This window comes from Pteropus medius, unplaced genomic scaffold (assembly GCF_902729225.1).
Source record: "Pteropus medius unplaced genomic scaffold, Ma_sr-lr_union100, whole genome shotgun sequence".
NCBI classification, from domain to species: Eukaryota; Metazoa; Chordata; class Mammalia; order Chiroptera; family Pteropodidae; genus Pteropus; species Pteropus medius.
The window spans coordinates 1459828-1474676 of NW_024346771.1; the positions used below are offsets into that span (position 1 = coordinate 1459828).

The window sequence follows — 14849 nt, forward strand, 5'->3', positions numbered from 1 at the left end:
AATATTCGTTCATTTATTCATTTATTCATTCATCTATCCATCTATCCATTCAAGATTTACTGAATAAATGATGCTAAGCCTCACAATTGCTACTATCCCAGCTATAATTAAAGAATATTTAGTAAAAAGCAAAATAATTTGAACTACAAAGTCAAAATATCATATTAAAAAATTTGCCTCTCTCACTAATAAGCCTTGGCAAACCATTTAACACACAGTATTCTCGTTTCTGTATTATTCGCATCAGCATAAACAAGTATTGTTATTTTTTCTGCCTTAAAAATAAAAAGAATTTTCTTCTGGATTCACTTCTCCATCCAGCAATCATCTCATTTCTCCGCTCTCCATTCACAGCAATACTCCTTTGAAGGACTTGTCTAAACACGCAGTTTCCAATTTCTTTTTTTTACATTTTCTCTTGAACCCACAATAATCAGGCTTTTATCCTGATGCTCCACCGAAATGGTTTTTATTAGTGTCATGACATTCATGTTCTTCATCTTATTTGACCTTTCAACAGTATTTGGCACAATCCATTGTGCTCTTTTTAAAAAAAAATTTCAATAATTTTTTATTTTTCAATTGCCATTGACATACAATATTATTTTAGTTTCAGGTGTACAATATAGTGATTAGACATTTCTACTTCTTACAAAACGATCACCAGGATATGCCTAGTACCAATCTGACACCATGCATAGTTATTACAATATAATTGACTATATTCCCTAAACTATACTTTATGCCCCTGTGACTATTTTGCAACTGCCAATTTGTACTTCTTAAACCTTTCACTTTTCCCAGCCAGTTCCCCAACTCTCCACCCCCATCTGACCATCATCAGTTTGTTTTCTGCATCTACGAGTTTGTTTCTGTTTTGTTTGTTCATTTATTTTCCTTTTTAGATTCCATATAAGTGAAATCATATGGTATTTGTCTTTTTCTGTCTGACGTATTTCACTCCGTATAATATCCTCTAGGACTACTCATGCTGTCACAAGTGTCAAAATTTCACACTTTTCATGGCTGAGTTCTATTCCATTATATATATGCACCACATCTCTATCCATCTGTCTATTGATGAACATTTAGTTTTCCTCCACATTCTGGCTATTGTAAATAATACTGCAGTGAACATAGGGATGCATATGTCTTTTCAAGTTAGTGTTTTGGGTTTTCAGTTAAGTACCCAGTAGCGAAATCGCTAGGTCCTTCTTTGTCTCTTGTTATAGCCTTTGTTTTAAAGTCTGGTATAAGTATTGCTACCCTAGCTTTTTTCTTTGTTTGTTTTTCTTTTTATGAGATATCCTCTTCCGTTCCTTGACTGGAAGTCCCTATTGTGCTCTTTCTTGAGACACTCTCTTATTTGACTTCCAGGACACCATACTTTCTTGGTTTTACTTCTCCCTACTTACTATTAACTTGTATTCTCCTTCACTGATTTCCAACCTCTTACCATTGGAGTGCCTTGAGGCTTGGTTTTTGGATTTTCCTCTATTACTCCCTTAGACATCTCATCCAGTTTCATGTTTTCAATACCATCTCTATGCTGACGACTTCCAAAATTATACTTCTAGCCAACATCTCTCTTTTGAACTCTAGTATTTCATGTCTAACTGACTACTCAACAGCACAACTTTATTGATTAATACACATCCCAACTTTAACATGTCAACATTCATTTTCTGATTGTCCACCAAACCGTCTATCTTGTAGTCTTCTCCAGATAATAATTGGTACTTTCATTCTTTTAAAATTTAAATCATATCATGCCATGCTTGTATGTAAAATACTCTAGTGTTTTCCCACCTTGTTAAGGCTCTCCATGACCCATCCTTTGTCACTGCCCTGATATTGTCTCTTTCCTAGTTCACTTTACCTCAGCCACATTGGTTACCGTACCCCAGGTCTCCATTATATTTGTCATTCCCAATTTCTGGACAGCTCTGCCCCTAATGTACACACAGCTCCCTCTTTCACTTCTTTCAACTATAACCTTCTTATTGAGGCCTATCTAAAATTTCAACTCCGCCTCTGTATATACATGCCCTTAGCTTCCTTCTCTGCTTTATTGCCATAAACACGCTACCTATTTAGCTTATTTATTTTGATTACTATAAAGCTCCTCTACTAGATATTGTTTTTTGTTCACTCTTGTATCCCAGCCACTTGAACAGTGGCTGGCATAAAGTAGGCTCTCAAAATATATTAGTTGAAAGAATGAAGGTAATAAGTGATAATAAGAAGAGCTACCTTTTAGGTAGAAATGTAAATGGAAAGTAAATAACATAAGTGTTAATGCATCATAAATATTAATTATTTAAATTAATATTATATTCCTATGTGTGTCTATAGGAAGTAATTTTTAGGTTGGAACTATAGGAAAGGAAAGAGAAATTATTTTAACTGGAATTTAAAATTTTTTTTAACTAGAATGGTATGTGGTTTAGTAAGTTAGCCTTAGCAAGGTAAAGACCTTGGAAACACTCTGGTGTTTGGCCCAGTTTACCAGGTCCCATGCCTGCCTAGAGAGTGATGGCACGAGGGAGGAAGGGATTGAGAGGCAGACTGGGACTTGTGTGAGTGGGGTCATAGGGTCTGTATGCAGTCTTCTGGATGGTTCAGGGTGAGAACTTTAGGCCCAAAGATGGCTGTGTGCTGATGTTCATCTCAAGTATCTCTAGCAGATCTTAGTTTTTAGGGCAAGAGTCAGGGCTTACAGTATTTGTCTAGATGTGCTTGTACACACCCTAAAGCAAGAGAACCACTCCAAGTCTAAGGAAAGGGATTATCGCATATGTTCATATGCTCTTTAATAAAATGCTTTGCTATCAAAATATAAATCCTCATGGTGGATACAGAACCAGAGTGTTTCCATGATGCTGCTTTCAGCCTAACACATAGTGATGTTACATGTTTTTTATAGGTTGGAGTGAAAATAAATTCACCTACATCTAGGTCATTATTAATTTCAAAACATATTTTAAAGTGAAAATACAATTTTAAAAAGACACTCATTCTTGGAGCTATAAAGGATATATAATTCTTAATAGTCTTTGTATCCAGATCTAGGTATTTGATTAGCTGGTATAGTCCACAAAGAAAATTCCTTTGTAAATCATATTGCTTTTGCATTTTATAACACAAAGTTGATTTTCATGAATTTTCCCTAAACTTCACTCACTGACATCCTTTACTCCCTGGGGACAGAGGCACAGAGGCTGTGTAACTGCTACTTCCCCCATTGTCAGTGAACATGATGTAGGGAGACACAGAGAAAGGCACTGTGTTTTGTGCTATGTGTCATCATCTAACACTTTCCAAACCTTTCCATGTTTCAGAGAGAAAATAGCTGCTTCAGTTATTCTACAAAATCTGCCTCACTTAATTTTTACAATTTGTAATTGATTCCAACTCGGAGATTGAACTTTGCTTGTATATTGCTGCAAGTATGAACAAGGACCTCTGACCTGTGAAGTTAATTAAAAGGCTGGATCTCATTTCTTTCAAAGTGGTGACCTCAGAATCTGTAGACTAGAGTGGGAATACGTTTGTATATATGTGCATGTATAGTTAAATATGTATCTATATGACATATGTATATATTATGAGAGAAAAAATAAATAGAAAATGAAAGGTCCTGAAAGAAAAGAAGTGAGGAAAGGTATGAGAAAGGAAGGGAAAGGAATTAACATTCATTAAGCTCCTCCGATGAACCAGGCATCCAGGAAAGAAGGTGATGTGGGGAACAAAGATGAAGACATGAACTATCTGGATATTAAAGAATGAGCACACCTCCTTTCTTAAAGGAGAGTGCTATAAGAATAGATGCTGGCAGTCTATCAGGGAGCACTTGTCAAGTCATTCAGAGGAGAACAGAGGCTGTGGGGCACTGATTTTGGCTTTGTCTCCTTTAGGTGCTGGGCTGCTGTCTCGCCATGAGGTGAGTTATCTTTGAAGTTCTACTGAGCAGTCTAGATAGCATGACTTAAAAGTGCATGTCCTTAAATAGAGTTCAGATCCCAGAATACAAATGCTCAGAAAACCAGATGAGGTCAGGAAAAGCCAGCCCAAGACATTTCTCTTTAAACCCTAGATAATGCTAGTTTTCTCCACAATTAAAAGGATCCTAGAAAACTATAAATTGGAGATTTCTAGGTATTAATATTAGTTTTTTTGCCCATTTTTTAAAACCAGGGGTATTTAAAATTTCTGAAGTTGCATCTTTGTGATTAGCCTAATGGGCGGAGAGGTAGGTGACTTTGCAGAGTTCTTGGGTGGGTTCTCAGCCTCTTGATCTTGGGTTAACTATGAGATTTTTTTGGCCAATAGGATATTTAGGAAATGTGATACAAGCAGAGGCTTGAAATGGACTTACATGTTGGGGCTTGCTTTTCTGCCAAGAGAAGAATGACAGACACATGGCACTACGTACAATGCTCCAACCAAGTATGCCAAATCTGCCCTAGAATACAGCCCTAGCAAAACCACGGACACGTGAATCAGCCCACCTGAGACAAGCACAGCCACCCAGATCAACCCACCTCAAAATAGTTGAACCCTGTAGATGTGTGAAAAATAAATGTTTATTTCTGAACGCCACTTGGAGGGGTTGTGTAGTTGTTTGTTATACAGCAAAAGCTCACTGATGCAAATCTATTTGACTCATCCTCCTCTTGTCTGCCAGAGTGATATTTATAAAATGGAAATCCAATTATCCTAAAATTACTCTGCCCAGGATATTTTAATGACTTCCTGTTATTGGGCTGATTGATGTCCTCCCCGCCCCTCCAAATTCCTGTGTTGAAGTCCTAACCCCCAGTACCTCAGAATGTGACCTTACTTAGAAATGGGGTCATTGAAAGTGTAAAATGTAATTAGTTGAGTTAAGATGAGGTCATCCTGGTGTAGGGTGGACCCCTAATCTGATATGAATAGTGTCTTTACAAAAAAAGGACATGTGGAGGTAGACATGCTCATCAGGAGAACACTATGTGAACATGAAGGCAAAAATCAGGATGATGTGTCTACAAGCCAAAGAACACTGAATATTGCCAGAAAACCACCAGAAGCTAGAGGAATAGAACAGATTCTTCCTCACAGCCCTCAGAAAGAACTAAATCTACCAGCACCTTTATCTCAGACTTCTAGCTCTAAAACTGTGGAATGATAAATGTTGTTTAAGCTACTCTCCATTAACTTTAGGATAGAGTCTAAACACCTTTACAAGGCATAAAAGTTTTTTTTTATGTATAATAAAAATTATACATAATTAAAGTATAGTTAGCATATAATACTATCTTAGTTTCAGGTGTACAATATAGTGAGTCGACATTTATATATCTTACAATGTGATTGTCACACTAAGTCTAGAAACCATCTCTCACTGTGCTAAATTATCTCAATGTTATTGACTATACTCCCCTCTGACTTTTTCATCCATCCCCTACTCACCTTTCCTCTGGCAACCATCAGTTTGATCTCCGTTTCTATGAGTCTGTTTTTGTTTTGTTTATTTGTTTTGATTTTTAAAATTGCAAATATAAGTGAAATTATGCTGTATTTATCTTTCTCTGTCTGAATTATTTCACTAGCTTAATAATTTCTAGATCCATCCATGTCGTCACAAATGGAAATATTTTATTATTTTTTATTGCTGAGTAATATTCCACTGGAAGTCTTTTTATAAGCTGGTCTCTTGTCATATCTGTGGTTTTATTGCTCGTTGTACCCCAGGAGCTTCAGCCTTTCCCCATTCTCTAGCCACACAGAACTATTTACAGTGCTTCAATTTACTGCTTCAGAGCTTTTGTCCATGCTAGAACTTTGTCCTCAAATGCCCCTCCTGCTACTTGCTAATCCCTCCCTTCTTTCCACATGATTACATAATTAACTTCTATTTGTATTTCAAGCTCCAGATCGGGTATCATCTCTGGAAACTTTCTTCTTACCTTCCCAATTCTAACTAAGGGAGGATGCTTTATTGAATGCTCCCCAAACAGCCTCTAGAGATAGTTCTACCACAGTTCATTATACACCTTTATCTTCATCAACAGACTTATTTGATAATGAACCTCTTGAAGGCAGGGTCACATACTATTTGTCTTTTTATTCCTAGTACCTAGCACAATGCTTGGCATACAAAGGCTGTGCAGCAAATGTTTGTGGAAGAAATCTATGAATGTTCACATGTAAATATCTAAACAGATGTGTTCTTGGCACATGGGAGATACTTTCTGTTTGTGCGACGACTGGCAATTGAGTTTACTTGGAAGTGAAAACATCCAATTAAAGACCAAACATTGCTTCCTTACACTTCTTCATTTCCTTCTGTCTATATAACTACCCATTCTCACATGCTTTATAATGCTTTTAGAAGTAAGTGACTGTGAATTATTACTGGCTGTGGACCTTTCATCTTCAAGATTGACAATCTACATTCTACATTTCTCAGGAGGGCGAGGCTATTATAACTATATTTTTGCTTACCAAGAGAACTGTTCATGGTTATCTTGGAGGAAGAAAAAATCTATAAATATCCAACCTATAATGAAGCTTTAAGCTTATTTTCTTTCTTTACTAATGAAATTCATTCTGAGTGCACTGCCAGCATTGCTACATAACCATTACACCGAAAAAAGAGACAAAGCCTATAGTGAATTTTCTTTTACCTGTTTAGTCCTCATTTTGGAATCCAGTGACAGATTGTTGTAGGTATAATGTGCCTGTGTGACTCCACAGAAGAGAACAGCGACTATCCCTGAAATTCAAAAACATATCAGTCAAAACCAATTTTCTTTCCCATCTAAGTCAAAGGGTAAGGCTATCCCAGCTAGAAGGAGATGAACTTGGTGACAGTAGAGTTAAAGCAGCTAATAACTACTATGATAATGAAGCCAGGGTAAACCTTGCTACTTGCTTTAGACATAGGTCTGGCAGGATTAAATCTAAAGAAAAAACCTGAAGAAAAGTCTTAAAAAGTAGATTCTTCCTGAGAATAAATGATCCCCTGGTCACAAGTTAGGAAAGTTGTACTCGAGAAAACATGAACAAAAGACTATATAGTAGACTCTGGACATCTCATAGCCAGTGCCAACTACTTCACTGCTTTTATACTAAATGCTGGCGTATTTGCTCAGACATTTGCTTTCCATTGGGTACATTGAGGAATCTGAAGAAGTTCCTGTCACACCATAATTTAGTATTAAAAACCATGAGTCACGAACATGTGAAATCTACAAGGGTTTATTGTCTTGCCAATGCCCTTTCTTGCCAAGTGAGAAAGAGAGAGAGGTAGGTCCTTGTGTGCCCCTATTATACCCACCTTTAAATCCCACATGAAGCTACACATACACTAGCTGCTTTCTGGGGACAGAGGAGTAGCAGCCATAGGAAAAATTTTCCCCCAGGCTGTTATTCCGTGTGTTATTGACCCAGGGCTGGGGTAGGGAAGTCGGGGCGGGAGATACATTCTATTTTGGATTAAATATTCTGTTAATTATGGGAAATTGGGCATAGAGGAGGGCTTTGAGAAAAATATAAGATGTAAGTATTCCTCAACTCAGACCAAGGGAATTGGATTGAATTTTAAGCAGCAGAAACGTTTCAAATAAAAACACTCATAAATTAAATGCTAATGATTAAGAGTACAGAGATATGTGAACTGAATACTGACATTTCAAATCAATCTGCAATAAAGAATTTTAAAGAACTAAGCATTTTTTTTATGTAGACTGTATGCCTCTCTCTCTCTCTCTCTCTCTCTCTCTCTCTATATATATATATATATATATATATATATATATATATATATATATTTGGTATATAATTGGGGGTTGACTTTGGATAAAATATTGCTAAGACATATTTACCTAATAGAAGTGCCTCGTCATTTACATTACTTATTTTCTTTAAATATTGTGCTTCAAAAATTTAAGGAAAAGAATAAAAACAACCAGAAAATTTTGCCAAGAAATATATATTCAATAAGCCTTTCTATAGATTTTTGGGTAACATTTCAGTTTCTTAGGTTCTTCTCAGAAATTCTAAGAAAAAAATACTTATAAAATATATATTACTCATTGCAGAATTTTTATTAAAAAAAAAAACAATACTAGGGAAAACTTTTAGGGTCCTGAGGCTTTCTAAGTACTTTGAGGTATTAGAAGGATTACCATTCATGTTGTTTCGGTATCAAATATTTTTCTTCCTTTATTTAAAAATGTAAGTTATCATCTCTGCTGATTCTGTAGTTTGTTGGAGATTTTTCTGAGTGAGGTTTAGGTGACCCTCGCCTGTAGTGGAAATGTTTTGACCGTATATTGATCTGGGGAAAAGTAGCAAATAAAAAAGATGAGAGCATGTGTGCGTAGTGCATAAATGCATTCTGAGGACAAGAAGAAGAGCCAAATGTGTTCCATAAGAGAGGGAGGGACTAAGATTGGCTGAACTACTGTGGGTCAAGATTGCACTAGTTTTGTTTACATCATTTTATTTATTGCATTGATCTATTATCTCACAATAGGCTTAGCACGATTAGATTAACCAGATCTTCCAATTGTCTTCCCTTTCTCAGTAATAGCATTTCCATTTCTCCTGCTGCTCAAGGCCAAAACTTTGAGATCACCCTTTACTTCTCCTCTCTCTGTACATCAGCAATTTTGTTGGCTTGTCCTTCAAAACTTACCCTGAAACCAACAACTTCTCAACACCTCCTACTCTAAAACCTCTTTCCAAGCCACCATAATTTTTTTGTCTAAATTACAGCTATAGATTCATAATTTGCCTCCTCCCCCGCCCCCGTTTCCCTTTTTGCTCCCCCATGGTCTATATCTTCCACCCAGCAATAGCAGTTATTTTAAGAAAATTCAGATGATTTAGCTGATGATATGCTCCAAATTTTGTAATGAAATCCTATAATTGAAAGGCCCTGTAGGATCTGGGCCTGCCCTTTTCTCCCCTTCCTACAGGTGTCTGACCTCATCTCCTATTACACTCTCCTTTATTTGGGAACTTCTGGTTCCCAGTGTTCGGAAAGCACTTCTCTAGATATCCACATGGCTTCCTCCTTTCCTTAAGATGTTACATTATCAGACAGGCTTTTCCTATTCATTCTATAAAAGTGATACCTCTCATCATTTCTACTTGCCTATCTCACTTTATTTTTTTCATATTATTTACTGACACCTAATATTTTATTTTATTTTATTTTTTAATTTTATTATTATTATTATTTCAAGTATACAATACATTGATTAGACACTTATATAGTTTATAAAATGATCCCCCTAATTACTCTTTTCCTCCTCTAGCTCTCCACGTAGCCATTACATTAATGCTAACTGCATCCCCTATGCCATGCTCCCTATCTTTGTGACCATCTATCAACTAATAACCCTTCACTCCATTCTCCCAGCTCTCAAACCCCCTCCCCTTTGGCCATCCCCAGAATGTCCTCTATATTTGTGATTCTGTTTTTGATTAGTTTGTTCTTTTTGTTTCTTTTTTTCCCCATCTTTATTGAAATATAATAGACAATTAGTTGCTTGTATTTACATTGTACAATTCAATGAGTTTTTTTTTCAATTATAGTTAGCATACAATAATATACCAGTTTCAGTTGTATAGCCTAGTGATCAGAGATCCACATAACTTGCAAAGTGATCACCCTACTAAATCTAGTACACCTCTTCCCCCTTACATATTTATTACATTATTAACCGTCTTCCCCATGCTACATGCTACATGTCCATGTCTATTCTATAAGCATACATTTGTACTTCTTAATCCTTTTGCCTTTTTTTTGTTCCCCCAACCCCTTTCTTATCTAGTAACCCTCTAAATATTCTCTGTATCTATATGAGTTATTTCCACTTTTGTTGTTGTTGTTGATGATTTTATTCTTTAGATACCACATGTATGTGAAATCATGTGATATTTATCTTTCTATTTCCGACCCAGTTCATTCAGCACAATACTTTCTAGGTTCATCAAGGCAGTATCTTTTTTCAACCCATTCCTTTTAGTCTGTGTTGACATCTAACTTTTTATATATTTATGTGATTATTTTCTGCCTTCCTGTGCTACAATGGAAAGTTCATTGGGTGCAGAGGAATTCACTGGTCCCTAAACCTTAGAGCAATGTCTGGCACATGGTAGGTACTCAGCAAGTATTTGTTGAATAAATAAATGAATATTTCTATTTACATGTAACGAGTAAAAACTAAAGTAATTTACTCAAGGTCACCTTGAAAGTGGCAGAGCTAAGATTCAAATTTTACAAATTCCCCATGCTTTTCTGACTATATTAGACCATCTGTGAATGTGTTAAGGTAATCTTAAGCCATCTAAAAATATTATTTCTGATGTCCCAGGGAAATAGAGATTTAAAGATGAAGATAACATATCTGAGTTGGCTGGGTATCTTGTTTGAGAATATTTTCTTTGGTAGCTCCATTAATTTTCATTTTCTTGCCTCCATTAGAACACCAACAGACAGTTTTCTGTTAATATTTTTAAAGTTCTATATGGATATGACACAAAAGCAACAATGAAGAGTGTGCCTATATGCCCAGAGGCCTGATGTTGTAGTTAAAATAAAACAACTAAGTTGATCTGACCCTTATGCTAACATAATCATAATTCTATACTTTAGTAATTAATTATCTCAAACAAATTAAAATAATTAGTATGACTTTTACGAGACAAACGTATTTTGAAAATGGCTTGTCCAAATACATCTATTGTCTGTCAAATTCTCTGCCATCTAAACAGATTCAAGGTTAACAGTTTTCTACCTTACAAAAGTGCATTTTAGTTGTCATATTTTTACATACCTATGCCTGCTAGTATGAGTTGCACCAATGTTATTTGGAGCCCTAGACAACGGTCTTACAGATTCTCAGGTATTCTTTGGGCCAAGCAGCAAACTATAGTGTCTCAGCTCCAAACCCCCCTCTTGGGTTTGCTCTGTGATCCTGGGTCTGGGACTCTGCAGACCACATCTTTGCCAGAGGCTGTTGTACTCTGCCAGTATGGAGCCCCAGAAGGAAGCTGGGATACAAGAGGGGAGAAAAGGCCTCACTCTTCCCTGTTTTGCTGCTGTTCTTGTCAGCTGCAGCTCAGCAATGGTTCTTCACCATAGCTTTGGAAATTGGTTCCAGTCTCATTTATTTTTTCTCCTGAACTTCCAGAACAGCTTTAGACCCTCTCAGAGAAAGCTGCAGCAGCCAGGCAGTGTCTTCAGAGGTCTAGGTCCCAGCTCAGTGGCTCTCTCTTAGGAGCTTCTAGATTCTCTTCCTATTGCTCTTCCAGTCTCAGGAGTTACACACTTGCTTCCTGCAAATGCTACCACTTAGTTGCCTCAGAGTCCCCTATATAGTTTTTCAGCTCTCTATCATCTATATACCCAATTTCCTGCATTAAATTCTGTCAACAGCCAGAAAGTTCTTCTTTTTCTGACTGAATCTTGACCAGTAATCACCTGAGGGTCCCTTCTTATTCTAAAATTGATAGTTTTCTGAAACGATTGACAGTTTGTCATGTGGAAATAAGATACGACCTGTATCCTCCTTTTATAAATGGAACAATGAGAGATGCTAATGGCAGCTGAGATGCCATGTCAAGTTCCAGAGGACCAGACTCAGTCTTATTTCTATTCTACTTGTGGCTGAAGATGGTATTTTTAAAAAGTGAGGTGGAGGAAAAAAAATAGAATAGATGTTAGAGGCTCTGTTCATTCCTCTGGCGACCAAATCAAAGTTGTGATAAAAACAAGGAGCAGCAGCAAGGAAAAGTCACCTGGGATCTAGATGAACAAGCCAGACAATTAGGGAGAAGTCCGAGAAATCACCCTGCAATGGCAGAAGGTAGGACGGGGTGAGGACACAGGGCTGCCCAGTCTCAAGCAGCTGAATGAGACAGAGGCTGCAGCAGATGCCTCTTATAGGGGCTGCGTCCATGAGTGGATTTTTGTGGTGACAGATCTGCTTGCTCTGAGCAGCAGTGCCTATTAGGCAGGCAGGGGGCACCAGGGACTTATAGGAAGACATTGTCGGAGTGAGGGCCAAGGCGAGACACACTCTGTACAGAAGTACTGGTGGAATTCATTGTTCCCTGTTGAGCCCTCCCTTCTACCAGTGTGCAGACACAGAGCTGCCATTGCCCTGCCATCATCAAACTGGATAACATAGGTTGCTCAGCCCGGAGGATTCCCTGAAACCCTGCCTCCCCCAACTCGCGGCCCCACCAAAGCCACATCCAGATATATCCTCATCAAGTCAGGTGCTCCTTGCTAAGCAGTGCCTAGACTCACACTGGAGGCAGCTGGCCTCGGTTACTGGTGTGACTTTTTGAGGCAACTATAAGCACAGCATCTGTAGATTGCTTGCCGAATCTTAACAGGTGGCTCCAGAGGCATAGAGGCTTGGGCTAAGTTTGGCTTGTAGCTGAACCCTTCTCAGAACTGTACCACTGGACACCTACTTCATCCATCCACACTAATATGACCGGGAGACTTAGGAGCTTTCTTTGGACATAGAAACAGACATGGAAAGGCAGTCAAAATGGGAAAACAAAGAAGCAGAAACCATATGAGTGAACAGAACAGAGATCCAGATATAATGGGGTCAAGTAATCTAACAGATGCAGAGTTCAAAAAACTGGTTATAGAGATGCTCAATGAACTTTTGAGAAGTATAGATAAATTCAGTGAGAACTTCAACAAAGAGATAGAAAAACATAAAAGTGGAAATGGAAATTATAAAAGGGAACCAGTCTGAAATGAAGAACACATTATCTGAGATGAGAAGTATATTAAAAGAAATAAACAAAGTGAATAAAGAAGAGGATCAAATGCCCTATCTAGAGGATGGGAAAGCCAAGGACACACAAGAAGAATGGCAAGAGATAAGATGCCAAGACTATAAAAATAATTTAAGGAGCATATGGGACACTATTAAGGGTCCAAATATTCTTCTGATCAATGTAACTGAAGAAAATCAAATGTTGAACAGCTGTTTGAAGAAATAGTGATGGAAAATTTCCCTAATCTGGTGAAAGAAATAACATAAAACCTCAGGAAGCTCAGAGAATTCCAAAACTCAGGGTTCCAAAGAGGCCCACACCAAGACACATCATAACTAAAATGCCAAAGGTTAAATACAAAGAAAGAATATTAAAAGTAGCAAGAGAAAAACAGATAATTATTTATAAGGGAATACCCATAAGACTGGCAGCTGATTTCTCAAAAGAAACTATGTAGGACAGAAGGTCTTGGCACAAAATATTCAAGAGGATGAAGACCCAAGATCTACAACCAAGGATACTTTATCTAGCAAAGCTATCATTTAGAGTTGAAGGACAGATAAAGAGCTTCCCAGACAAAAATAAACTAAAGGACTTTATCACCACCAAGCCAATATTACAGGAAATGTTAGAGGGACTTCTTTAAAAAGAAAAACCATGTATCAAAAACAGGAATAAAGAATGGTAACAACTACATTCCTATCAATAAGTACTTTAAATGGAAAAGAATTAAGTGCTCCAACCAAAAGATAGGGTGGCTAAATGGATAAGAAAACAAGACCCCTACATATCCTGCTTACAAGAGACTCACTTCAGATTAAGACACACACAGACTAAAAGGAAGGAGATGGAAAAAGATATTGCTTTGATGGATCTAGAAGTTATTTAAGTCAGACAGAGAAAGATAAACACTATATGATTTCACTTATATGCAGAATCTAAGGAATAAAAAGAACAAACTAGTCAAAAACAGACTCACAAATATAGTTGACAATTTGGTGACAGTGGGCGGGGGGTTTGGGGGGCTGGGAAAATGGGGTGAAGAATTAAAGAAGTGCAAATTAGTAGCTGACGGACGGTCACGGGGATGGGGAGCATGGCATAGGGAATGCAGTTAGCATTAATATGTTGGCTAGGTGAAGGGTCAGGGGAGAGAGGAAACAATTAGGGGGATCATTTTACAAACCATATAGATGTCTAAGCAATGTACTGTATGCTTGAAACTAATTAAAATAAATAAATTAAAAATAAAAGGTAAAAAGTGATGTGAGTTTGAGCCACTAGATTGAAACAAGTGGCTTAGAGATAGTAGTAAATTAGGCTTAGAACTATTAAAAAGGCATAATCCAGACTCTGACATGTGTCATCTGATTCCCAATCAGAAGATCTTTCCAAAATGTAGTGCTATCCCACAATAAAGTGTTAGAAATTCCCATCTGAAAAGTTTGGGTTGAATGATCATCTGCCAGAGCTGTTGTAGAAAGAATTCTTTTCCTAAAATAGAGGTTTGGATATCCTTCCATTCTGTGGGTCTGTTATTTTCTATACAATACTTTATTAATTCACTAGCATTAACATGTCATTTTTTTTTTTTTTAATTCAGGACAAGGAAATAACACTGGGTCCAAAAGAAACCTCTAGACATTTTCAATGGAGCAGCCCAATTTTCTGCAAAAGTAAAGACAATATAAACTTATAGACTTTCCAACATTCTTACAGTTTTAGACTTTTCTAAAGTAAAATTTAAAAAATATCGTTACCACACCTTCTAGTTATAAAAACTTAACGATTTCAAATAAGCTATGAAGTTTTAAGATAAATTCAAGAAATCTCCTCTGCATAAAATAAGATGTTTCTAAATCTCTAGACCACAAATTTTCAGGTCAAAGGACACTGAAAATGATTAATTCTGATGTCTGTGTCCAAGTGACAGGTGCAGGTCACCTCAGAGACATCTATTCCTTCTTTTCTCTTCTGTTTCTCGCTTCTGTGTCTTGCTTTTCCTTGTCACTCCTGGCTATATTTAATTTAAAGGATATCTTACT

General features: G+C 37.0%; 1 protein-coding gene across 3 annotated transcripts in view; it reads right to left on the reverse strand.

Annotated features, from left to right (window-relative positions):
- Window positions 1-14849, reverse strand: part of SLC9A9 (solute carrier family 9 member A9) — a 505685-nt gene that overhangs the window by 235081 nt on the left and 255755 nt on the right. For all 3 annotated transcript variants that reach the window (XM_039876498.1, XM_039876497.1, XM_039876499.1), the window contains one exon: window positions 6672-6760. In XM_039876498.1, the coding sequence (XP_039732432.1) occupies window positions 6672-6760 (89 nt within the window). The remainder of the gene's footprint in view (window positions 1-6671; window positions 6761-14849) is intronic.